This window comes from Zonotrichia leucophrys, chromosome 1A, assembly GCF_028769735.1.
Source record: "Zonotrichia leucophrys gambelii isolate GWCS_2022_RI chromosome 1A, RI_Zleu_2.0, whole genome shotgun sequence".
NCBI lineage: Eukaryota > Metazoa > Chordata > Aves > Passeriformes > Passerellidae > Zonotrichia > Zonotrichia leucophrys.
The window spans coordinates 36,263,687-36,289,944 of NC_088170.1; the positions used below are offsets into that span (position 1 = coordinate 36,263,687).

At 44.9% G+C, this 26,258-nt stretch overlaps 1 protein-coding gene across 3 annotated transcripts in view; it reads right to left on the minus strand.

Annotated features, from left to right (window-relative positions):
* Nucleotides 1-36: 36 nt before the first annotated feature.
* Nucleotides 37-26,258, minus strand: part of GSG1 (germ cell associated 1) — a 90,566-nt gene continuing 64,344 nt past the window's right edge. Inside the window, exons 1-7 of one of the 3 annotated variants that reach the window (XM_064702231.1) lie at nucleotides 12,894-13,089; nucleotides 11,860-11,926; nucleotides 7,264-7,582; nucleotides 4,705-4,752; nucleotides 2,509-2,661; nucleotides 2,278-2,389; nucleotides 37-1,077 (exon numbers count right to left, since the gene is read on the minus strand). In XM_064702231.1, coding sequence (XP_064558301.1) covers nucleotides 765-1,077; nucleotides 2,278-2,389; nucleotides 2,509-2,661; nucleotides 4,705-4,752; nucleotides 7,264-7,582 — 945 coding nt within the window. In that variant the 5' untranslated portion in view covers nucleotides 11,860-11,926; nucleotides 12,894-13,089 and the 3' untranslated portion in view covers nucleotides 37-764. Of the gene's footprint in view, nucleotides 1,078-2,277; nucleotides 2,390-2,508; nucleotides 2,662-4,704; nucleotides 4,753-7,263; nucleotides 7,583-11,859; nucleotides 11,927-12,665; nucleotides 12,686-12,893; nucleotides 13,090-26,258 lie in introns of those variants that run through there. The other 2 variants (XM_064702233.1, XM_064702232.1) reach the window with 2 other exon arrangements.

Here is a 26,258-nt window from a genome sequence, read left to right on the forward strand (position 1 = left end):
AGATGAGCTTGCTTGGGGTTTTGATTCAGGGGTTGTTTGCAATATTTTTACAATGGACAGAAAGGAACAGATGAATAGAAGTAACATAAAAAGCAAAAGTCCTGCCAAATTCTTAATGGTTACAAAGAAACAGTAAAAAGAGGCAGACAGCAAAGTACCTCAGAATAGGAGATTTCTGGGCAAAAAGCAAGAAGGGAACATGTGGGAGTCATTACAGATAGGAAGGAGGAGGAGATGTCTGAAAGCTATCCCCTATTCCTACTGCAGCAGGACTTTTAATCTGGGGGCAGGGATAAGAGTTTGGGCCTGGAAATTAAGAATAAGCAGGGTGTTCAGAGAGGGTGACAGCTGATCAATATGAACACTGATGGCCTTCACCATAGCACTGAACTGGAGGTGCTGATGGAAGGTCAGTGTGACACCACCCAGCAGTGCAGTTTGCCATCTGGATGGTGCTGACTGTCTGTTCCCCAGTGCAATACTGGAATCAGGACATCTGACTCAACTCTGAAAGTGCTTGGAGACAGCTGGCACCAGCATGTCCTTCCAGTTTCACCCTTGTCAGAAGAGGGCACCCATCACATTGTATATGACCAGGGAGGACCCCCAAACTTCTACTCTAGTTGCCCTGACCCAGTGCCTGCCTCCTCACTCCCTGTAGAGCCTGGAAGAGCTCCCCAAAACCTGCTAACAGTGGTGCCAATGCTTGGTTCAGAGCTCTTGTTCCTCCCAAACCCCACTGCTCAGTCCCTGTACACTCATCCCTAACAGCGATCCTCCCCAATTGTCTGGCCCAAGACTTCATCCAGGTCCAGCTCTGGTTCCCTCTGCAGTATTTTCTGCTGCAGATCAGTGTAGAAGTCGACTCCCTCAGAGACTGAATGGAAGACCTTGCCTTTGGGCTCATAGTAGCTGCTTATTTGCTGTATGAAGCACTGGTGGTGCTGAGGGTGATCCTTGAGGGTCCCATCGTATCCCTTGATGTGGTTCCTTTTGAACTCCAGTATCGTCTTGGTGTAGGTATTGAGAGTGGTGACAGCAGAGGCCATGCAGCAGGTGAAGGAGGCCCAGGCCATGCTGCCAGAGACACACAGAAGAAGCACATGCTGTGAAAAGCCATGTAGGGAAAGGAACACCATGACACCCCAGTTCTCCCTAGTTTGCCAGGCAGAATCTACTGGGAACAGACATGAGCTAGAGTGACTAAGGCTCATAGCATTACAGTTCTTCAGTTATCCCACCACAAGATTCTTCTTAAATCAGTGGGATAAATATTGGTCATCCCCATGACAGGGACAGGAGTGACACAGGGAAAAGGGCAGCAGGAACATCTGTAACTGGTCAGAGCAAGGGAGCACAGCTTGGAAGCAAGTTCTGTATTGCTGGACTCTCTGTCTTACTGTGCATGAGGCTTGTCTACCTGAGTGTAACCAAATTGCCATCCTGGCATTCATGTCCACGGGTGGCACAGGGCACTGGAGTGTTTGAGAATCAATGTGGTCATCATCGATACAGCATTGAAATTGAACCTGCACTTTCCATGGGCACCTGCAAGGCTCACCCAACTGTTTCTCAGGTCAGGTATGTCATGTCCACTGTGCTTGGCTGCTTTTTCCTTTAGAGAAAGGCACACTGATCCACCTGCTTTTCACAGCTCCTCTTCCTGGCTCACAAGTGACCCTGTGGTGTACTGCCTGCTTTCCCTCCTTCCTGCACGTAGTACCTTCTTAAGATGGCCTTGGCCTCCAGTGCAGCTGCCATTATAGGCTGGACCAGCACTAGAGATGATGTGGCTGCTGGTTGGGGGCTGAGCTCTGCCCACATCACTAGGCTTGGTGTTGGTGTTGCACGAACAGGCCCTTTGGCCCAACACTGGTTAGTGAAGATGCTGAGCCATGCAACTTGTTAAAGCTGCAGAAAAACAAGGTGTGTTTGAGAGCATCATTACAAGTGTGACACTGGCCTCTGCACACAGGGAAGAGTTGAGACCAAACAGGGCAAACAAGCAGAGGGGCAAGCCTAATGAGTCAGCAAGGCTGAAGGCAATTCAGTTCAGGTGTGACCCCATTGTTTTCCCACTCCTTTGGTAACCATTCATTTAAGTAGCTCAGCCACCATTTATTAAAGCAGGGTGAGGCAAAGACCGCAGATTAATGGTAGGAGGACCTTGGTACACGTGTCCTTGGACACACAGAAGGTCAGGAAAGGAGGAGGAAGTGGGTGGCATGGCTGAAGCTCTAAAGGCTGGGGGTGAAGATGGCCTCAGAGCTCACGTACTAGAATGCCCAGCCATAGTCCCATGTGTGCGGCCTCCAGTCCTCCGGTCCCAGATTAACTGTTGCCTGGAAGACTTGAGTGTACATCATGTGTGCCACCATCCCAAGGAGACCTGGACACAAAGGACAAAGCAAAGAAGTTACAGTAGGAGCCAGAGCAGCATACTTCAGCCTCGAGTGGAAAAGCAGGCTCTCCAGTGCTGAGATTCCAAGACTACAGTAATACACTTACCTGACAGCACTGAGGAGACAGCAGCAAAGGCATTGAGCTTCATCCCACACACAGGATTGCCAGTGTGCAGAATTTCCACCATCAGGAGGATGAAGCTGATGAGCAGCAAGCTGATGTACAGCATCTCTGATCCCAGTGACAGCCACAGGATTCCTGCCAGGAATACAGCATGCAACCATGTTCAAGGAAGAGTACTCCCCTCTCAACCCAATCCTGAAAGGATGTCCTTTGGATAGAAGGGGACAAAGGAAAACAGCAAACACCCAAAAGCAATCTCCCCAGCCTGTGAGCAAGTGATCAATGGGTGTTGGAGGGGACAGAGTGCATGTCACAGAGGATGGCTCCTCTAGCATGGCAGAGCTGAGGAGATCTAAAATGGCCTCTGTGAACAAGCCAGCACTATTCATAAACAGCAAGGAGGAAAGCAAAGGGAAAAAGACAGGGAAACTGTTGACTGTTAGCATAAAATATAATGGTCATAGATTGGCCATGAACACATCCAAACTCTAATCACAACAAAAACAAACAACTTTTAACCTGGGATTCAACTATTTAAGAACTATGGTGCAGTCATGGTGCATCCATGACTGTCTGGGACATGGCCTCTGGAATTCAGGAAGCCTCTTGCACCCCTGTATTTCTCACTGAAACCTCAATTAAAATGAAAGTATGTTCCTTGGGGTTGATATCCAGCCAGGGCAGTAATACTGACCACCCACCCTGCTCCTTGAACAGAGTGCAGGTACTTCCAGACTGGGATTTTGAGTGGGATTTAAGTGATACCAGAGTCCACAGCTGAGCTGAGTTCTACAGCTGTGCAGCAAGAACTGAAGGAGGATGAAGAAAGGCACTCTGTAATGCTGGGCTGTGGAAAAGCACAGGATCCACTGAGGAAGAAACATTAATCTGACAAATGAAGCAGCACCGTGAACACTACTGTTAGCAACTATTAATGGCTGTAGAGGAGATATTCAGCTGGGAAAAAGGAGTGTGAAGAAAACCCTCATTAATGTGGCACTGACTTGAATACTCAACATCATTAGTGCCATAGAGTCAACCAGCTCTTTAGCAGAAATAGATGAGCTGCATTCCCTGTTTAAAGGAGCTGGCTTGCTTGCTGCAGCACCATCAAGGAGAATATTTCATTAAAGGTCAGACTGTCAAAAGTATTCTGGAGGTTGCAGGCACCACACATACACAGAGACCTCTGCATCATTTTCCTCGTGAGTCCAAGCTTCCCAATGATGATGTGTAATTTGGTCTTGTAATGTTGCCTGTGTACTGTGGAGCTGCTCTGCACACACCCAGCTCAGCCAGCCCATCCCACAGTCAGCAGTCACACCCCCTTGTGCAGTGCTAGCCCGGCCATACAATGGCACCTGCACTGGTCATGTTGAGATTATTATACTTTGTGCAGGAAAGAGTGAAAATGGTGCTTGCAAATCCCCAGCATTTATTACACCCTTGTTTTCAGGGGTTGAGTGCTGTGACAGCACCCCAGGCCTTTCCTTTCATATATGAACATCTTCTGAAATGACTTGTCTCCAGCCTCCATCTCAGGGAATAGTTAGCAAGCCCACACCAACTGAAAAGCCTTCATTAAGTAGAACCTCCGTAGCATATGTACACTTACATCAAACTGTACTGAAGCTATCCACAGGGTGATTTGAAACATGTGAGAATGACAGGAGGGGTGATCTCTTCTACCCAAATGTAGTTTTGTATTTAATGAGGCAGGGACTTCACCTTGAAAGCATAATTTTCAGATGTCCTATTCATTTACCACAAAGTAAGGGGTGATTCAGCTTCCAGATTAATGGTACTAGGACCCAAAACTGAAGCACTGAGTTAACATGTAGCCTGTGTGGGAGGGGCTGCCCTGAGGCTGCATCCATCCTCTTCCCCTTTACTACAGCAAGATGACAACTCCAGACCTGGCAACTCACTACATGAGAGAAATCCCACCTCATACTGGAGGGAATCTGAGGTTTCCAGTGCTGACTTCACAAATGGCAGTGGTTTATGCAAACATCTGGGAGGAAATCTTTGATCTTTTACCAACCACAAGGGCAGGATTTCTTACCTGGCTCTTTGGGGACCCACCCTGCTGTCGTCATACAGGCAAAATACTGCAGGCTCCCTGTCCCTAGGAGGCATACTGTACAGCTACAGTAAAATAGAGGGATTTGCTCTTACCTCTCTCTGCTGGTGGTGAAAGCTCAATAAAGCTGCGGCATTTCTCTTCTGAAACACAAAACCAAAGTTTTGAGTTTATAAAACAATGCAGGGAACACAGAGGAAAAGAAAATCTCTTCATCTCACTCTCTTTTCAGTGCATACATCCATTCATCCCTGAATCTACCCATCAGACCTTCTCACCTCCGGTCTTTTTCTATCTTTCCAGACCTTCCCTGAGGCAAAGGATGGGAAGGCAGCATTTTCCTGCAAAACTAGAAATTACCTTTTCAGAAAAAAAAAAGCTTCAGCAATTTGTAAATCTTTCTAGCCTATGTTGAATATAAAAATCTGTTGCTACTCATTCACAACATTATTGATGATCAGGTTTATTAAAGGTGTAGCTTGTAAGAGACTGCAGATCCATCACTTCTGCTGAATTCCCACACAGCCTAATCTCAGAAGAGCATTTCTAGCACTGCTTCTCAAAGAAGAAAGCAAAAACAGAACTTCCCAAGTGAAATACTTGGTGACAGAGATGCAAGTCCCCCTTCTGTGGCAGAGACTCATACAGAAATATGGTCCTTGGTCCTCACATTTTAGACATGCTATTTCAACAAATTGTGTTAATGTTTGCTTTGGCAAACTAGTGTCTCAGCTGAGGGTCCATCATTACTGTCTGTAAGCCTCTGTCCCTGCATATTGCATTGCTGCATTTGAGGGTCCTGTCCTCCACTTGGCACAGTATTTTCTCCCTGACTTTTCCGCTTCATGTAAGAATCTAATTTTCTTAATTTCTATCCCCAGTTCTAATCTTTCCAAATCTCCTGTGCTACTTCTGTCATCCACAGCTCTCAGGATGCTACCCAGTTTAGTGCCATCTGCAGTTCTCATTAACTTGCAATTTGCTCCTTCACCTAGAACTTTAATGAGGATATTCAGTAATGGCTCATCTAAACTGATCCTGCGATTAGCCTGAAAATGAAATCCTTTCTCCAGCTCAACTCAAACTCCTTTTGTTCAGAGTAGTCCCTTCTTTGTTGTTTTTATTGTCTATGAAGTTGCTTCAAAGATGCACAGTAGTGGGAGGGAGATTTACAGGGAGCAGGAGACTGAGACTGACTGTGCTTCTATCCTGTGCTCTCTCCCGAGTTCTGCTGTGATCCAGATGTTACATACTTTCTCTGTTCCTTCAGGCACTGGGGTTATTCCAGGACTGCCCAGTGAACAGAAAAGTTGTTCAGAGAAATCAGTCGAGGGATGTAGTTTCACTCCCACAAGCATCATGGAAACACAACCCAACCCAAACCAGTCATAAATAAACACATCTCCTTCCACAGCCCTTCTGGAAATGCTCATAACAAAAAGCAGCCCACTTGTGAGGCCATGAGATTTTCAAGCACATTCCCTTCTGCTCCAACCCCTCCTTCTGTCTGCTTTTCTTCACCAGTTATTTATTTTCAAACTGACAGAAACAGAGATGAAAAATACTGTACTGGAAGGATGGTTTGGTTAAAGAAGGTGAGGCATTTGTACTTGGGCAGAGCAGAAGGCAGGGTGGTGGGCTCAGGGGAATGGCCCTGATGAAAGTGACTTCCATCACTCTATTTTTAGATACAAATCTCTGTGCTGGCCACCTTCTGGATTAGTTCTGATCTTTGAGGTGCGTGCCAGGCAGTAAAGGGCATCTGAGCACTGCAGAGCACCCACCTGTGCTGGTGTGGCACAGGTTTCAGCAGAATGACTTGAGCAGGTCTGGGCAGGAACACGTCAAGGGTGAAGGGAAGCACCAAAGGGTTCTAGTACAGGTTCCACAGTCAGTCCCTGGCACTTCAGGATTTACAGTGCCAGTCCCACGTGGTCAAAAATCACTAATGAAACCTGTCACAATATCACAAAAACTAAAAATAATTACAATATTGCAGCTCTAATCCTCAGGTCAATTTACCTCCTAGCTTTAGTTCCTTTGTGTTCAGATCCTCCAGGTTTTTTCTGTATCTATAAGGTAGAAATTCCCTTTCTCTGTTTTATTTATTTGGGGTTTTTTTAGGAAAATCCCAGTCTCTGTTTAATAACACAAAACTACTCGGTTTGATGATTTAAGAACACCAACTATTGTAGTCCTTACAGTGATAGCTGAAAATTATCATCTGCATAAAATCACTGTACTTAGATTTCTGAGAGGACATCACAGATTTGCCCTGAAGAGCATGAAGTAAGCTGTGAACAGGAATGGAGATACAGGGAAAGGGAAAGGAGGCTCATGGAAATTCCCATCAGGATGGACAGTGCTATCATAAAGTCACTGCCACCACCACCATCACTTGCACTTCACAGGCCCTATTCTTGACCAAAGGGCACACCAGAGACAGCCACTCTCCACTTCCCTGCTCTGTGAAGGACAGAAATTCCAGTGAAGGACAGAAATATATTGACCACACCAGTACACAGAGCTGATACCATCTAGGAAGAGGAAGAATACTTTTCTCCCACGTGTTGTCAGCCTTCCATCTTTCAGCTTCAAACTTCTGTGGAGTAAATACAAGGCAATAAGTTGTGGCTGCCTGAGCAAAACATTACCTGGGCCTTCCATGCTCTCTTCACAGGAAAGCCACATCCCTGTGTGGAAGTATCTGAAGGCAAAGCGGTCATCCCCAGTCTCCCAGCTGTAGTGCACTGTGTCCTCAGAGGAAACATTGCTCGTGTCTGCATCGGACGGCATGGGCACACCCACACACTGGGAGGCTTTGCTCTTCCCACACAAAGGCTTGGGTACTTTCTGGGTCCCGGTGCACCAGTAGCTGCCCAGCAAGGCTGTGGTGGAGAGGGTGAGAGCCAGCAGGTTGAGGATGACAGCCAGGAAAGTGCGGCGCAATGGCAGTCCCTTCAGCAGCTCCATCTGCAACACACAAATGGGAGACACCATCACACCAGCCACTTGTCCCACGCAGCCTCAGGAATCCCACCCTCTCCCAGCATGCAGCTGTGGGCAGGGGTTGTGAGCACTCTGCCCTCCTCACAACACCCCAACAGCTCACTCAGCATGGAAAAACCATTCCCTGAAAGCCAGGGCAGTGGACCTGGTCAGCTTCAACCATATCCAGCAAGGCATTCTGAATATCTATACTGGGGAAGAGAAGGTGACATAGCAGGGCTGAGTGCATTGAGGTGTCTGAGCACATGAGCAAAACGAAAGGAACATCACATTCATCCATCTCAGAGATGACAGGGAGAAACTGTTAACCAACTTCCCTCAATACCATGTGTTGCCTTTACATGAAATACGAATGCTCTCTCCAATTAAATGAGAAATCTTGTTGCCAAGTGTCCCAAAACAGTTTTTCAAGCAGCTTATTACTGTGCCTGGGGAGGCAAAGAGTATAGTGATTTCTCAGTGGGAAAACGCAGGAAAATGTTCCCAAATCGCTGAAGGTCACACATCAAAGCAATGACTAGCTCAGAGGGAACACCCAGCTATCCAGACCTGGTATCTTAAGTACAAGCCACAGAGCAGCACCTTCCACCTGAGCTCTCATCTGCACATCAGAAATTTGGTAGGATGGTGGGATGGCAGCGTCTTTGCTTTCACACAAAGTGCCAAAGGTTTTTTCCCTATAAGGGTGAATGTTGCCGCAAACATTCTTACTGATTTCATATCATCATTTAAAGTAATTCAGAAAGCAATTTGTGAGACTTTCTCGCTCAGAGGGAAGATGACTTTAGGGTTCCTGCAAAACCCTGCACTGACTCCTGAGAACCCCAAAATATCACTCCATAGATTGATTAGATGTCATCTACCCACACATCAACTTTCATGTAATCAATGCATGTCCCTTCCCACGTGGCACTCCCTATGTTTGGCACAACTTCATCCAGCTACTCCCACCCTTTCCTATTTATGACTCTGAAAATCTATTTACCCATGAATAGATTCAGTTTGTACAGACCCTGCCTGCTGCGGGTCCTCTTCACTTAACTTTGGCTGACTCACCCAACGCTGAACGTGTGAGAGAGACCATTCTGTGGACATCACTATAAATAAACAATACAGACCCAGCTTTGCATTGTCTGTGACTGCCCCACACATAAACCAATTAGAACCAATTTTTTCTGCTACCCAGCAAGCTTGGAAACCTGGTTAACAAAGACAGCGCAGAAGCTCCTCTTGAAAAGCAGGACCTTATTAGCATCTCATCACACTGAGAAAGCAGTGTCTGACCCTGAAAACCCTCATTGAAAGCAAGAAAATACTCGGCTCCTGAAATTTTCCTGTGTTCTTTCATACTTTGGCTTCTTTGTCTCTTCAGCAGGACATTTCTTTCTGCACCCTGGAGATGGTAACCTCTCAGTTATAACTAACATGAAAGCCAAAACTAATGGCTTTCATGATTTGAAGGCATGTTGAATGTTACCATTTTCACAGAGAAGACGCCTCCTAGGAAGAGTTCCTGGCTAAGATTAGTGGCAAACATCTCACTAAAAGTTTTTTTGGTGGAAAATTTGGCTTATGACTGAAAAGGAAATTGCAAACAAAATTGCTCTTCTCAAAACCACAGTTTTTCACCTGAAAATTGAAACCTTCAGCACACAAAGTTTTTCAGTTTTTCATCAATGCTTAATTATAAGATTTTCTGTCATCAGGTTTTGGGTTGCTAATGCTTTTATTTAACAAAGAAATTGCACTCACAATATTTACAAAAATCATCTTTCTAATTTAAATCTTCAGTAGTGGGAAAAATATTCTCTCCAGTTGATTTATGACAGTAGTTGAAAGGCCGTATAATTTCAGGAAAAGTGTTAAGGAAAAGACATAAAAAGTACAAGAAACAAATGAGTCAGAAGTAGGAAGTGGATCAAGGATGCAGAAGACATATGGAATGAGAAGCAAATCTGAACTACTTCCTGAAAACATTGTTAGAAAAGCTTCCCTTCACAAAAACCAAGCACTCACTGATAGTAACCAACCATAATGTCTAGATAGCCCCAAAAAGGAATGATAGTTCAATTTACCTTAGCAGCAAGTCCTTGTAGTCCTGTTAATTTGGATGAGCAGCACAGAAGTGGGACTCACGCTTTGTCTGCTGTTTTGTTCATCTCTATATGCCCCAAGAAACCCAACTGCTGCAAAATCCTTCCTCCTTTGTCTGGTCCCCTCCTCCTTCTCCTCGCCAGTGATTATTAAATGCTATCCTTCTGATCAGCAGCTGTTTTGTGGAAAATGGTCATTTTGTAATCCACAATGCAATCACAGCACAGCTGTTCTGGGAGATTATATGGGAAGCGATTGGTGCGGCGGGTTGGGATTAAGTGCAGAAGAGTGACCTGTATTAACTGAGTAGAAAGTTTCTTTAAAACACTGAAAGATTCCAGCCGTCCCCATGTGGTAGCTATGTGGGGGCTTGTGTGGAGGAAGATGGCAGCTTTGGCCAATGCTACAGGGGAGAAGTGACCTTAGCTGGGAAGCTGCCAGCACCCTTGGCATCGGGTCACCCCTTGCACTGTGCCCTGTCTCAGCGGAATGGCAAAGACCAAAAGCATCCTAGGATATTTTCCTGGCCACACCCAAGAGTTGCAGAAAGGGCAGAATAAAATAAATGGGGAAAGTTTATGCATCTGCTCTGAGGACTGAGGATTTCAGTGCCTGAAGAGATACCAATACAGTGCTCCCCCATGGGCACTGGAAATTTTGATGCCAAAAGGAGCCCCTTAGCAGAAGAGCTGCTGAGTGGCAGACTGACACCATGGCATCACTACCACAAAGGAGGTGTTTGAAACAGCAGCTAGTCAAGCCAATAGCCAAAGCTTAGGAGAATGAGATAGATTGTCAGTGTCACTTGTAGTGGCAGCTTTTACCAAAATGTGAAGGTCACTGGGAATCCCAGCTGGTTCACATTGGATGAATTTGGGAATTTAGTAAGGAGATACAGAGATTCACATTGACACAAAGTCCCCTCTGAGCTCTTGTCCTGAAAGTTTAAAGGCTCTCAAAATAACTGTGTGGTATCAAACCCATGAAAAGTAAGAATGTAATTGCGTCTCATGAGAAAGGACTAGAAGCCATGGAGCAGAGTTGCACTGAATCAAACTGCAAGGGAGGAGAACCTCCCAAAGAAAGACACGTCCTGCCTTCCGCTTTGCCCAATGCCAAATGGGTGAAGCTCGTACCACCACTGGGAGGGAATGAGGCAGATTCCCTGCATGCTGCTCTGCCAAGACTGAGGACACCAGTGGCGCATCCATTGTCACGCCCTGTGTCCGACACGGAGTGCGGAGGCTGGAGCAGCGCAGGGACAGCTCTGGGCGATGGCACAGCCTGTGACAGCCCCACACAGCATGGGCAGCAGACGGAGGAGGTCACGGGCAGCACATGGGCTGTGCCATGCCGGGCTCCTGACCCTCCCTGCCCTGAGCAGAACGGGCAATAACTCTGCGGTTATTTTAATCCAGTCGCTGCATAAACTCCTCTAATGTAGATAAGCGTTTCTAAGACGGACTAACTGAAAGCAATGCTGAATGTCCCTGTGCTCCATGGACTGCCTGCAGGTTTTTGATTAATAAAAAGGTTCTGTTTGAAACAGATGTACTTAATTTCCTGGAGTAGGTAGAACAACAGCTGATGCCATTTAAAAGGAGAGTGGTTTTTTGCTTTCTTTTTTGCAGTCTATCCACATCTGGACACCTTAAATTTAACTTCTAAATGTTCAGTTAAAAAAAAAAAAAGAAAAAAAAACTGGTTTACGAGCTCAAGAATAAATAAAGTCCATCTCTACTGATAACTCTTAACGCCTCCTTAATTTTAAGCTTGGTTAGAGTATCATTAAAACCCAAGATTCTTTACAGTTTCTAAAGCTGAGTTCATGGCATATATATTGGTGAAATTAAACTGAATTGGTTTAATATGAATAAGAATTCATGTTTGGAAATAAATTGATCAGAAATATGCTATGGTTTAAAAAATATGCTTATGGCAGATTTAGTATTCTGAATAATGGCAGATATTTATCCTTCCAGAAGATGGCAATCTTTCTCTAGTCTTCTTTCTGGGACTCTGCTGCTCACATGTATGCTGGGGGAAAGCAACACCGAAGTTTAGACTGCTCTTCCTTCCCTTGAAATTCCTCCCCCCATCCCCTTCTTTTTTTTGTTTTAACATTTTTATGAACACAAACTCTTTACCTTGACTCTGAAATGGGGTGCCGATCTGTCCCTTGGAATTATCTGAGTATGGGAACACTTGAAATCACTGGGAAAAGAAAAAAACCAGGAATGATTGCAGGAGCATGGCTTTTGCTCACCTTCTACCCTGCATGAAACTATTCTTTCCAACACTTTTCACAATATTTTGTCAAGTATCACATTAAATTTCCCCAGATTATTGCACCTAACTCATAGAACACCAACACCAGAGCATGTTTCCTGATGTTCAACAAACTCCCCTTTGCAAAATTATGGGGATTTTATCTGGTTTTGGTTTGGATTTTGGTTGGCTGATTGGTTGGTTGTTTTGTTTTTAAATTTTCTATATTAATCTTACCTCAATCTGGCCTATTATAGAAAGGAAAATCAACTGTATCTGTCTTTCACCCTGCTGTGCCTTCAGTTTTCTCCACTTTGTATCTGATATTTCCCACCATCATTTGGCTTGGCTGGAGTTTTTGCATGCCTCTTTCTCTTTGAACTCAGCAGCAGCCAGTCCCTGGTGACTCGTTTAAAATTCGCCCATTGAAGTGAATGCCCATAGCAGTTGATTTCCTGTGCAATCAGCCAAATGCTTGATTTATAGAAACAAAACAAGGAAACAAAATGCAAAAACCCCCAAAATCGTTGCACAGCACCACTGTGGAGATTGCCAACTCTAAAGAAGCCTGGGCGTTGACAAGTGAGTGCATTTTTATCCTGGCTCTATCCCTGGCTTGGGTGTATCTTGCCCCAAAGTGACAAATTCAATTCCCAGGGATGTTGGTGGAAAAGGTCAAGGAGACCTTGCCAGATAGGGCCCAAAACTTGCAGTATTTAACTGGTGGGTCCCAAGAGGCACAGGCCTCCCCACAGCCCCCCATGCAGCGATGCTCCAGGGATATCAGGGACCATTTGCCGTCCTGACAGTGGCTCTTCAGCTGACCTGGAGAGGAAGGGAGAGGAGGAAGGAGGGCTATTTACACCCATGGAGTCGCTCTGTGAAAACTGGACAAAGGCAGGCTCATACTCACCCCTCATTCCACACATTCTTCGCACATGACACTTCCCACCGCTCCTGCTTTTGCCGTTTTTACAGGAAGATCACTCGGAGCCGCAGTCCCCTCCCTTACTGCCGCGCAGAAAGCAGGATGTCTCCCGAGTGACAGTGACATGGAGAGAGCCAGACTTCTCAAACCCAGTGACAGACTGCAAATGCCAGATTTCTCCCTGAGCTCTGAATAATTCCACTCAGATTGTAACCTTTATTTAGCTGTTTGCATGATGCATTAACTCTTGCTCTGAAAATGACCTCACCAGGCATATTTTTTTCTAGTCTAAGCACATTTAAAGGTGAATTCTGTTTCTAAGATGATCAGCTTACATTGCTAGACACTGAGACCGTGGCATAAACAAAGATTGAACGGGACTAAGTAAATGCATCTTAAAGATGGACAAACCAGTCAGTCAGTTTGGACTTAACTACTTTTTTTTTTCCCCTTCTTTTTTTTCTCAAAACAAGTCTTAGTTGGCTGGATTTTTTTCCTAATGTTTATGGTTGTCAGACACTCAAAAACCACACAGAAAGCAGACATGAAAAGGAAAAAAAATCAGATGCAGCAACAAAGACTTTGGGGACTCACTAGAGATTCTAGGTGTCTCAATTTCTGGATAGGAAATATAAGACTATATATTATACATAAGGCTAGGTGGTTGCTTTTCACAGAGTACTTAAACTCCAGGATGTGTTCACCAGAGCACACAGAAAAAAAAAATAGTATTTATGTAATTTAGCTAACCGTAAACTGTAAACAGACAAGAAAACCTCAAATTTACACATAGATCTATAAGGGTATTAAAGAGGTGCCAGTTCAGAAAAGGGTCTGTACAAAACTTCAAGCAGACAAATGCTTACCTTATCCACAGCTCACTATTTCCATCTGCTCTTCTGAGGCATCCAGTGAAATACTACAAGGTGATCATGGATTCACCCCCGTGTCTTTCTGTCTGACTGAACATGTAGTAGCCAAGAAATTCCATAAGATCTGAGCAGACGCTTTGAAATGCACCAAGTCTGTCATTTTATTGATGGTTTAATTCTTTCTGAGCTCGCTAAATCATCACAGCACATTATATCAGCCACTAGATTGGCAGGGCGTCCACTTGTGCAGAATGAGCCTTTGTAATTTGGTAGTCCCCTCTATGAAAATTGCTGCTACTTTTAAATCTACCACTGACAAGATCTCAGTCTGTTACTACTCAGAATCACAAACACTCATACTCAGTGACTACCACAGGCTCCTGGGGCTTTTTATCATCAAGGGGAACCATTGCAACAACATAGTCTCCTCTCAGATGTAACAGAACCCAAGTAACTTCGGATAATCACCTCTAATGATGCACAGAACTCCCACCAGAGCTATAGCACATATTTTATACAACTATCCGGTATTGACTTTTCAGCAGAATATGATGGAGAACCCATCACATCCTTAGAAAAGTTATTCCAATGATTAATTAATCTCATTCTTAAAATTTTAGTCTTGCTCTGTAAACAGTGTCTGCTTTAGTTTTCCAACCTGACCAGGCTGCTCCAACACAAAAATAAATACCCAGTGAAGTGATTTCCTAAAAATGTTATTGTAAGAGTCACAAATCAATGTGTTTCATTAGAGGCACACACTGTGATCTAACCAGCTGGCTGGTGGCCCAAATTCCTAGTTCTGTACTTGGCTCTGACACATCATTTTCCCCTCCCATTGGCCAAGTCATTAGTGGTGCGTTTACACTGCAGTCAAAGCAGTGGCAGTGATGGGGAGTAAACATTCAGTGCTTGTTTTAATTGGGTGTTGCTAGGAATCTCACTCCAGCAGCAGGGAGCACAATGCAGGGTACAAACCTAAGTCCAGGAACAGAGCAAACTCTGCTAAGCTCCACATAGCCATGGCTGGATTGATAGTTCAAAATAGCCCTCGTTTCCACACACTGTAAAGTTGGGTCCTTGGAGTCATTCCTACAGATGCAAATCTACAGCACAGGGGATCCTTGTTGATACTGGAATCAGCACAAGGACAGTGGGAGACATTCTGTTTTGGTAATGAAAAAATTTGAGGATCTAAAATTAATCTGTGCAGAGAGTACTTCACACAGATGCAGGTGATCTTGGAGTCAAGGATATTTTTAATATGTTTTAAAGCAAAAAAAAAAAATTGAAACAATGCTGTTAAACCACATTGCACTTTGGTTTCACTCATGGAAATGAGAAGGCTAAAACAATTGTTCTTTGCTTCAATTTATCTTTTTCCCCATTTCACCATGCGGAATCAGAATAAGCAGAGTAAGAGGAAGCCTCCAAAGATTATTTAATCAATCCATCTGCATCACAATGACCTTAGCACCCTGAAAAACTTCAAGCCTACTGCTAAAATTCTTTTGCGAGGGAGATACCACTCCATCCTGGAATACACTCCTTTGTAATATCTTATTTTTCCAATCAAATCACAATGTAAACCAGAAACCTTTTCCATCTCTGCAAAATCCCATGGTGTCCATTCCACATCTGATTTATTTATTCACATGGATTGTGCTCTCAAGGCCATTGGAGCTACATAGTTCATTAAGGCTCTACTCACATGCTGGTATTTCAAGAACCAGTGCCTCAAACAAAGCAGCTAAGCTAGCAGGAAAGGTTTGGAAATCTAAAAGAGTGAGTAAGACAGAGAGTTAGCTTTTTTAAGGCAAGGCGTGGGAGGTGTTTTCGTTCTTTAGCTATTAAAAACTCCTTGCTTTGACAAGAAAAAAAAAAGGGGGGGAGGAAGAGAAAACTGGGAGGGGAAGGATTAATGAATAAAGAGGCAGCATGGCAAGCAATGCAGTAAGCATGGTGGCCAGAAGGCACGAGTGAGTTTCTCAGGCTGGGTTCACTGACAGAGCAAGGGTGCTGGCAAGTACAGATCAGAGGGGTCACAGTCTAATATGCTGTCTGAAGAGAAAAATGAGACCAGCTTTCATTACAGGGCTGAGCAGAGGGGTTTTGTTACAGTGGGTGCTTTGAAAACAATCGTGCTAGATATTACAATTGCACCTTTTATCTTTCTGGATATCCTGATAATTATCCAGGATTGAGGGCATCTCCTTTTTTTCCTCAGATTTGATGAGGATTTGGGATTCCTTTCCATTCCTTTATGGCATTTTGGAGCTGTGGCTTCACAGACAGTCCTGCAGTCAAACCCAATCTCCATGGCCGTGCACGCTGTGGTGGGCAGCACGCTGTGCACCATGGAGGAGGCAGGTCAGCACAGGGCAGCAGTGACACCAGTGTGGGGCCCTGGCCCCGTGCCTTGGAGGCCCAGTGGGAGCAGGGAATGCCAGGATCAGATGGTGTCACTGCCATGGGCATGGGGTGGATGCAGCACGTGTATGCTGTGCCAGGGGAGTTTCGGGGCACCCAGGCTTCCCTACAAGTCCTGAGGGCAAGGAGTGCCCCAGTGGTTAAAAACAAAAACACCAAATATTTTGGAGACAGCCAGCAGAGAAATTGGGCGTCTCTTCTTCTGTTTTTTTTTTTTTTTTTTGATTGCCTTTCTTTGGGTTAGGTTTTTGTTTTGTTTTGTTTTGTGTCTCCTCCCCTCTCCACACCTCCCTGTTTCCTCATAGCCAGGATTCTGCATGCCCAGGTAACCCCAGCTCCATGCAAGGGCCAAGGACATCAGTTCCCAAGGGTGACCCAGCCATGGAAAGCAGGCACAGTGACAGCACCCTGGCCCAAGGGAGGCCAGAACAAGGTGACCCGGCAGACACTGCCAGGGGCCTTTGTGCACGTACATTACAACCTGGGTCTTAAACCATGTGCTATTTTTCCATCAGGCTCACAGTTTAAAAAAAAAGATAAACAACAGTCCTTCCTAGCCCCCATTATTTTTTTCCGAGCTGTAATATCTCAAAAACCCATTACTTAGCCAACTTTGCAGGGGCCTTTGCCACAGATGACAAAAGATCTGTTTCTGACAGAAAAAGTGTGATTTATTTTAATGCAAGACATTGCTCAAAATGTGGTTTGTTGTTTTTTTTTTTTTTTTTAAAGAAAAAGTAATTAGGAGTTTTAAAATGTGGATAAAACAGAGTATTCCCCTGCCAGCCTTGTTCTCAAGAAATAGCAAAGTGGTCATGACTGAAATTAAAAACAAAACCAAAAAGAGCCCTATAAAACTACTGAAGGAGACATGAGCTAGATGATGTTGGTTTCAAGTCTGGCAAAGGCAAAAGCAGCCAAGGCCAGACCTTGTGATGGAGTGTGTCAAGTGACTCTTACAAGAAAGAGGCAACACAACCAACAATGTCTGCTGTGCTCTGTGCACCCATTAACAGGCTAATCTCAATGTTAGTCTCTTCCAGGGAGCCAAGGACTATTATTGCTTAGCTTTACAACTAAGCATTAAGCATTGTGGCTAAACAGCTTGACTGAACAAGAAATATTTGCCATCACCTGAACGAGGTAAGCATGAAGGCAGGAGAACCCAGCTAGCATGTTACCACAGGCAGAAATTAGGTCAGGCAGAAGGGAAAGAAGACTTCAGAAACCTCTTCCAAACAGTGAAAAGTAGTCCTCTGTGGTACAGCTTCTCATGGGTAGCAAAGGATACAGGCTGGATAATGCACTGGAAAATGTACTGCAGGCAAGAATCCTCCAGGAATTGGGCTAGGCTAGAATGTAAAATAATGGACTGGATGAGCTAGCAAGATTTTCCAATCTCTAATTTCCATGGTTAAAAAAATTGCCACAGTTAGCATTGCTTGAAATTCTTTCTCATGAGTTACAGAATCTCTGAGTGAGGCAGAATATGAGGCTGGAGCAAGAGAGGTGGGTGTGTTTCCTGGATGACACAAAGGAGGAAAAAAAGAAGTCTTCAGCCTGGAATAGGCTATGAAACTAGGAGACTGGCTGGAGAGAAAAGGAGGGAACACAGCCCGGAGGGACTGCTCCCACCAGGCTGAAACATGGGTCAGATACACTGAGGACACCACGGTGATGGGGCTGGGTCAGTGGTAAAGAGGGTGGCTCTGAGGGAGAAGTGGCACTGCCTAAGCATGCTCATGGTCAGTCCTCACCTCTGGGTAAGAAGTGGGAAGGCTCAGCTTCTGCTCTCTGCATGACTCTTCAATATTAGTTTCCACCAGCAGAGTTTTCAATTATCAGAACATTTTGATTAGTGGCTTCTCTCCCACTCTCCTTGTCTTTAAAACCCAAATTTTCTGTTTTGCTTTAGTTGGAACTCAGATTTCAGAAGGCTGGATTAAAACAAGGGATTGAAGATCTGGTCTTTCACTCCAATCCAGTGCTGGAAAATAAATATCCTCAATTACTCCCATCAGTCATGAAGCCTCACACACAGCTTGACCCTGCAATCCTGACTTTCAACATCCCTAGCATTTCAGTCCATGACTGGATGCAGTCTCGGGTCAGGCACACCCCTTCCAAAGCAAGTGACTGGCCTGTGCTAGGGCCCTTTACCAGGGCTGCTAAATCTGTGTTTGTTGCAATCCTGAGGATGCCCTCGGGCTCTGCTAAGGGACACCTAAGTCCAGCCTTATTGAGCATTTCCCAATCAGCCCTAGGAGAGTTCAGTCAATCCTACTGTACCACATTTATTATTCCAGCCTTGGAACACCTCCAGGGCTAACACAGCAGACCAGGAAAACAGCTCCCTCTGCAATCATCATGCTCCAGGTTTGGTACAAAGGTGATGTGGGAAGTACAATATTGCTACGATTCCAAATGAAACCATTCCTGACCTTACTGGTGTTTCTCTCCACCCACAGTCTGTTACAGACTTTAAATGTGTGCTTCACGGCTCTGTTGGAGCAGATCTGCTGTTCCCCTCTCTTCATAGATTAAAAAGCATTTTTAAATTATTAATTGAAAATTAAAATCTCTAGTGAACTTCCCCACAGACCTTCTTAGCCATTTTTACAGCTTGTTCAAACTCTGCACTGAAGATCTAGAGACTCTTGTTTCAAAAGCTCTTCTGAGGTCCTCAAGAAGCTTTGAGATCCTCTAGAGCAGAAGAGCTACTGATGTCTTTTCATTGTTGCTAAATAAAACCTGTGGGTCGCAGATCAAATCTGGTAAGGTACAGGTTGTCCCAGACAGCACCAATTGCTGCCTTGGGGATGTGTTCAGGAAGGCGTAGGCAGGGGTGTCAGAGGAGCCATACAGCCAATCTGGCTTTGTTTACTGTATTTCCTAATGGGAATATGCCTGTACTATTCCTTCTCCACCTTCCCAGGCATTCACTGGTGCCCTGACTCAGACACCCAGCTCACTAGCCCATAACCAAAATGTACAGGCAGGGAAAGTGACCTGATGTCTGCAGGATCTTAGCCAGATTATTCCACCACTGCTTGGAAAATAGCCATGGCTTGGGATGTCTATGTCCACCCCCAAAAAAGCTTCTCTCTCTTTTTCTGAGCCCAGGGCCTCTCTAAGCTCCTGGGTTATGTGTGGGTGCTCAGACTTCCCACAGAAGAGAGCAGCAGGGAATGCAGGGAGTGCCACTTCAATCTCCTATCCCAGAGGCAGATTTAATCGAGTGCTTCCCACAGAGCTTAGGGCTCCTAGCAGTGATGAAGGAGACTGAGTCTCTTCACAGTCCTTTGGAGGTTCTCACAGAGGCTTTCCCTGTAGTGGTCACACGTTTCATGGACACAGGGGCATCAGCTGGACACAGCAGATACCTGTTCTGACCCTGTGCACAGCATTCACCCTTGGGGTTTTTCCTGCCCACATTGCGACCATGGTTTCTCTTAAATCTCTGTCTTTTTAGGGTAACATCCAAGCTGGGCTGAAAAACTTAAATTGACAAGGAATTTACTATCCCTAAACTGTCCCAGTAGCTGACCAACCTCTCAGTTTGGAGTGCACACCCTATTTCTAGATGCTCTTCGCTGCCAGCCAGTGAGGTGACTTCTCTATTGGCAACCCAAGCAGTCCAAGGCATGCACAAGCCCTGACAGGCAATTTCCCATGTTGTTCACATGCTTTGTGGCAAGTTCTGGCGTGTGGCAGCCAGTGCTCTCCGAACAGCAGGAGGGTTCTCTCCTAACAGCAGGGCTGACTCTGGCAGCATGGCTCAGGGCACCGTTCCTAACAGATTATTTAAGGGGCAAGGCTACGTTCTCCGGGAGAGAAGAAGTTTTATTCAAATGAATGCTGTACCACTTGCCGTCAGGTTCAGAGCACCAACCCTGGATCACTTTATTTACCAGTGTAGGTGTAACTTAGATTTCAACAAGACCTTTTCTTGCAGCACTGTTTACTATTAGAAATCTATCTCTCAAGTGAAATATTTGTGGACTTCGATTAAGTCAATTCCTAACTTTCTTTTACATAAACTACATTTTGACTCCTTTCCAATTTTTAGCATCCTTTGAGAAATTCAAACAGGGAAACAGAAGCCAGTACTCCAGCATGATCTCACCAGCCAGGCCTGAACTGCAGGCTCTTCCCAGCTTGCCTTCTCCTTAGGAGCACAAGTCTCCTCCTGTCCTCACCTGTGTACCTCATCTCCAGGGTCAGGGATCCTACAGATTTGTGCCAACTGGAGAATACACTAATCTTGTCCCTGATATGAGCTCTCAGGGGATCAGACTTTAGAGGGTGCCAAGTTATACTTCCACTGCTCAGCTTGGACATTGAAGTTAGTGGGATTGAAAAAATGAAAATGTTGTCCCACTCACCACTCCCCTCATACCTTTCAGAGTGATGTCTTTCCTAATCTGTTGAGTTTTTAGCCTGGAGACTATTTATTTTGATTCCCATATCCTCTATAGTGGCACTGTGAGACAGGATACTGTCTCCAATCTCCCTGTCACATCTCAACACACACTTTGCTATAAGAAGGTATCCATAGCATTTTGTTGTTTAAATGCACTGAAGAGATCCAACTGTGCAGTTTGAGCTGACCCTTACTGTTGTTGTCCTCCTCCCTGTCATTTATGTGATACACAAATATGGCAGAAATTAAATTTTCCTGGTAAATGAGTTCAGGAGATGATAAAAGATGACATCCATGGGAACCCCTCCAGGAGAATTTGCAGTAAGAGGATCTCCCCTGGCAGGTACTTTCTGAGGTCTAACCACCAACATGCTTTCCAGCCGTGCAGCAGGAGTGCTGTTGGTTATTTGCCTCTAGCCCTGCCTCCACAAGAACACTTCTGCATCACACCCACTGACTCTTACACGCCATGGTCCTGTTCATTCCATTCCAACACAAAAATAGCTCCTGCTCAGTCTCTTTCCCTCTGTGACCGCAGCAGGGCTCCGTCACCTCTGTTCGCAGGGCGCTGGTCACGCCAAGGCAGGGAGCCACTGCAGGGTGCTACAGGTGAGGGGAGCACGTAGACAGTGTCACCCTGTCACTACACAGCTCCCATTGACTCAGGGACACACTGATGCAAGCTTTGTGCTGTTGCAAAACAAATACTAGGGAGTTTCAGGCTCGGCAGCCCGCAGGTGTGACACAGCTGTCACCGTGCCTCAGCACAAGTGTCACTGCCTTGCTAGGCAACCATCACAACACGGCAATGGCCTTCCAATGTACCACAGGAAGGTCACAAGGCTGAGTCCTGAACCAGCAGCCTCAAACTCCAGGGCTTCTTTTGTTGAGCTCTCCATGGTCAGGTAGCCCAGGAGACAGAAATTATCTCCATCAACCAATATTTGTATTAGTAATAAAAATGAAAAAGAAAAGAAAAACACCTCAGCCTGCTTTGTAAGCACAAGTACAATTTTCAGCTGTGAGCCTAATTTCCCAGCCATCAGAATGCATTTTTCTCCATATCTGTCCATTTTCTCCCCAAGGCAAACACTTCACTAACCGAATTATGGGCAAAGTTTTAGGGGCTATGTTCAGCCCTCTTGGAAAATACACACTCAGCATACTGGAAGCTTACTGTCCTTATTGTCAGTACAAAGACTTCCCCCTGAAGTTCTGCCCCTGACTGGTAACCTCTGCTGGGGCACTTGAAGGGACAGCATTAAGTTCTGAGCAGTAGATAAAGCCAGGAAAGCAGGAGTCTCATTGTGCTAACCCTTATCTCCAGAAACACCTTTGACATGCAGAATGTTTGTTCGAGGTGATTACCTGGGTGGAGAGGTTATTGTTGCATAAATTATTTACTTTTAAAACCACAGTTATTTGCCTCCACCCTTCTCACCACTGCCCTGTGTACCCCACTCCTAACACACCTTAGCATTTGGGAGCCCTGGGAAGAATTAGGAGGACAGCTGTGCTGTGGTGCACCTGGCAAGAGACAGATGTCCACTGGGACCAGTCATTTGCACAAAAGAGCAAAAACAGTCACCTACAAATGAAGGGAAGTAAGACCAAGCCTGGTAGCAAGGCATCAATTCCTTTGCTTTTGCCTTTCCCTGTCTCTGCCACATCAGAGGCCAGGGTGAGTTTCAGTTAATCAACAGCACTTGAGGACACGGTTTAGTGGTGAACACGGTGGTGGTGCTAGCTGGACAGTGGGACCTGGTGATCTTAGAGGTCTTCTCCAACTTTAACCATTCTGTGATTCTGTGGCATAAACACAGTCTAGCAAGCCTCATGCACAACAGGGATGTGCTCCCTCACATCCCTGCAGGTGAGAAGTATATACAGCTTTTTTCTTCTAATGCTCTGTGCATCTGAAACTCTCAGAACCATTCCTTAACAGCTGCCTGAAGGGAGCAAGCAGTAGAATTGACTGGAAGGGGTTTGGATATACCCATGACAAAGCTGCACTGATAAGAAACACCTTAGAGTGCAGAGGAGAGATGGAAAATCAGCACGGGGTTACTGGATAGAAGGAAGGTCACTGGCAACACTTCCCTGAGGTCACTGGCAACACTCACATTGGTTTTTTGTGGTGCAGGATTACACCCATAGTCTTAATCCCAGAAAAAGCAAGTTAAATTCCTGGCCTGCAGTATGTCCTGCTGTGTCCAGTCCAGCACTGGAGGTCAGAACCAATAGGCTTCCATTACTGGGTTTCCCTTGGGATGCTACTCCACGCACCAACAAAAGTCAGTCCTGATAATCAACTAAAAATTTCCTTTCTTTCCATTGCACCAATTACTTTCTTCTAGATCTTCTCCCTTAAGCAGCATATTCCACTTGCCTCTGCCCTTCCAAGACAAAGTTTCGTCACTGTGTATGCAAACCCAGTTCTTCAGGAGAACTGCCTGACCAGCCCTGCCCTGCCTTGGTTCACCACTCTGTCAAAAGGAAGCACAACGCTTGCAATGCTGGGAGCAAGACTCAGATTTTCAGAATTGTTAAGGAATCTCAATCCCAGAGCAGTCTGTGGGAGCTGCAATGACCATGTCCAGCTGCCCCAGCAGGCAAAGAGGCTCCACTCCCAGTGGGACAGGACTGGTTACCTCCAGAAGCAAGTCTTGCTGCTCCTGAGACAGCCATGATCACCAGAAACAGAATAACCGCGGTACAAAGGTCAACGTCACATGTATAGAAATACTCCCCAAAGTACCAAAACTGAAGAGAATAATGAAAATAAAATGGTTCTCTTTCAGGCCAATGATTGCACTCTGAAATAGGGACACAGATCTCTGTGATAGCTATGCTAGTGATGACTACTGCCTTTCAACATCACCTGGATTTCCAAGGGCAGTAGTAATGATTACATTTCTGAGCAGCATCTGGCACGCTGGGGCTGGCTTCTCAGCATTGCCATAGAGCAGATAACAGTAATAATCATTAGTAATGATATGGTTTGGTTTGCTTCCTCAGACCGTTAGAATAAGTTGTCAGTAAGAGTAATGAGCATTGTGCTTGCCTTTCATGCCAGTGAAAATTTAATTCCAGTGCTACAAAGGTATTCACCTGGCTCTATGAGGATATAAAGACACTAGCTCTAGGCACAAGCAGCCATATTCCCCAAAATATCTATTCCACATGCTCTGTCTCACTAAAAGAATGATCCAAGATTGAGAAAAGAAAAAAACCAGTCACTTATTCCCCAGAGCTATTAACCCCTTGTTCCTTCAGCAGGCTTACCAGGGAAACAGTCACAATATGTGAGTCAAACTGAGGCAGCTCATAGGCTGAATATGGCCCAGATATGTGCAGACCATTAAATTACATTATATTTGTGGGGCAGCCTGGAAAGATAAATTGAGTCAGACGAGTACCTATAAAATCTGTCATGGTTTAAGCCACTCTTGTTCAGTGGTTTATTGCTATCCTCTGAGCTATGACACACGAGCTGAACAGTGCCTGTAGTGGTATGACGTGAAACAGAGCAGCATAAATCACATCCTGCAATAGTTAACTTATCAAAAGGTGAATGGATGCCTTTAGTCTCTCTGGGACTGAGGACTAGAAAACTGAGACAGATCTATTATAATATATTCTTCCAGCTCTTGAGTGCATGTACATACACAATACATCTATTCTTTTCAGAATAGGGCTCACTTACTTTAAGAATAAGAATTCAACAACCAGCCACAAATGGTTCCCAAATTATACTAGCATAGAAGAATACAGCCTCTCTAGTCTGTTCAGATTTACAATACAAGAAGGAGCATCAAGGCAGGTGTTTCCAAGCAGTACTTTGGTGTGGTGCCAGAAGTTCAGGTAGTCGGACCCATTCAAGCATTCAAGTCCCAGAGATCCAATGCAGGGTGAAACACCTGAGGCTATTGGTGAAAACCAATGAAGTCCCACAGGAAAGGCACAGGGAGCTGCTGGCCATTCTCAAGATGTAAAAACAGGCAGACTCCCATTGGGGAACAAACAGGACACCCCCCTCACTTTCTTTTTTTTTTTTTTTTTTTTTTTAATTACTTTAGGGAAAGGACACACTTTCGTCCTCTGTGCCAGGCCTTAAATTCCAGACCACCAGTTCAATGATCTTTGTCCTATTAGTCATGGCAGGGGCATTTACGACAATGATGAGTGTGGCTGTCAGCATTGTAAAGCACTCCACCATGCAGTCACAGAAGAAAGCCTGTACAGGCTAAGCAAACCCAGCGATAACAAGTAAGTGTCTGTTCTGAGATATTTCAAATTGAATTACAAATTATCCAACTTCCTGGCTAGCAGGGGTCAGATTACAGCAACTGACTCTAAGGAGGCAAGGAGCATTCAAGAAACGTGAAGTTTATTCCTCGGTGGTGGAAGTCACCAAAGCCTGGGTGAACTGAACTGTCCTACAGACAAAATGCAGCCCACAGGCCACTGGCTGGACCACTTGGACAAAGTCAGTTGTGGATGTTGGAACCTATGCAATGTTTCAGGCAACTCATTTTAACTGTTGCTGGGTACATTTAACACCTCAGAAGAATAAAGCTCCCTTTCCTAATTGTTTCCAAAATCTGTATTTGGAGACTTCGAAACAAGGAAACCCCTAAACCCAAATAAAAATTCCCTTGTACTGAAGAAAGTCTTGAAGTTTGTCATTTGCAAAAGGATGTCAGAGTCACTGGTTTCTTCACAGACTCCCCTCACAAAGCCTCTTTTTGCCATGTCTGCAGCAGAGTATTTAGACAGAAGACTGCATGGATTGGATTTCAAAGCAAGGAAGGTCAGATGAGATCTTCCAGCTGTGAATAGCCTCCAGATGTGGGCTTTTCTTCTCCAGTCCAGAGGGAGGGGATGAAAATGCCTTTCATTAGTCTCATAAAATTAAATGGAAAAACATTGTCTACTGAGGAGGCTGGGCAGCAGAGAAGGTGGAGTCAGAAACTGGGCAGAACAGAATAGGAAAAAAAACCAGGACCACAGTTGAAATAGTTCAGGATGTGTATCATCCTAAAAGCTGTATTCTCTGAGGAGGGATTGGTCTTTAAACAATATGGCAGGCATCAGCAATCGAGGCATTTGGAATGGAAAAGGCCAAATAAACCAAAACATAACTGTTTGCAGAGAGAATATTTGTTCCTTCCCCAGAGCTGTGACAGGATCATAAACTGTGAAACACCTCCAGGGAGGCTGTGTCTGAGACAGCTTCTGGGTGAAACCGTGCTAAGCCACAAAAAACATGCTTCTCTTACCAGCACCCCACAGTCCTGGACTTGTATCTAGTTATCTTTTCTTCTGCAAAGATTGTCTATGGACAGCTTATGCCTTCTCTCAGCTTATTCATGCAAAATCATTCTCCTTAATTGAAATTTGTCTCCAAGCAATGAATCTGTGCAAGCTGGAAAGGCCAATATCCCTGGGGACAAGTTTTAGTCTCAGTTATTTCTGCAAATGTACTACTCCCAACTGCAAATACACAGAATCCAAATTTAATTGCTGATACAAAATGTGGTATTTCCTGCTTGGACAGGTGTAACTGTTTAGATCAGACAGCCAGAGCACATTTACTCCAAGGGAAGACTAAGTCTCTTCTAT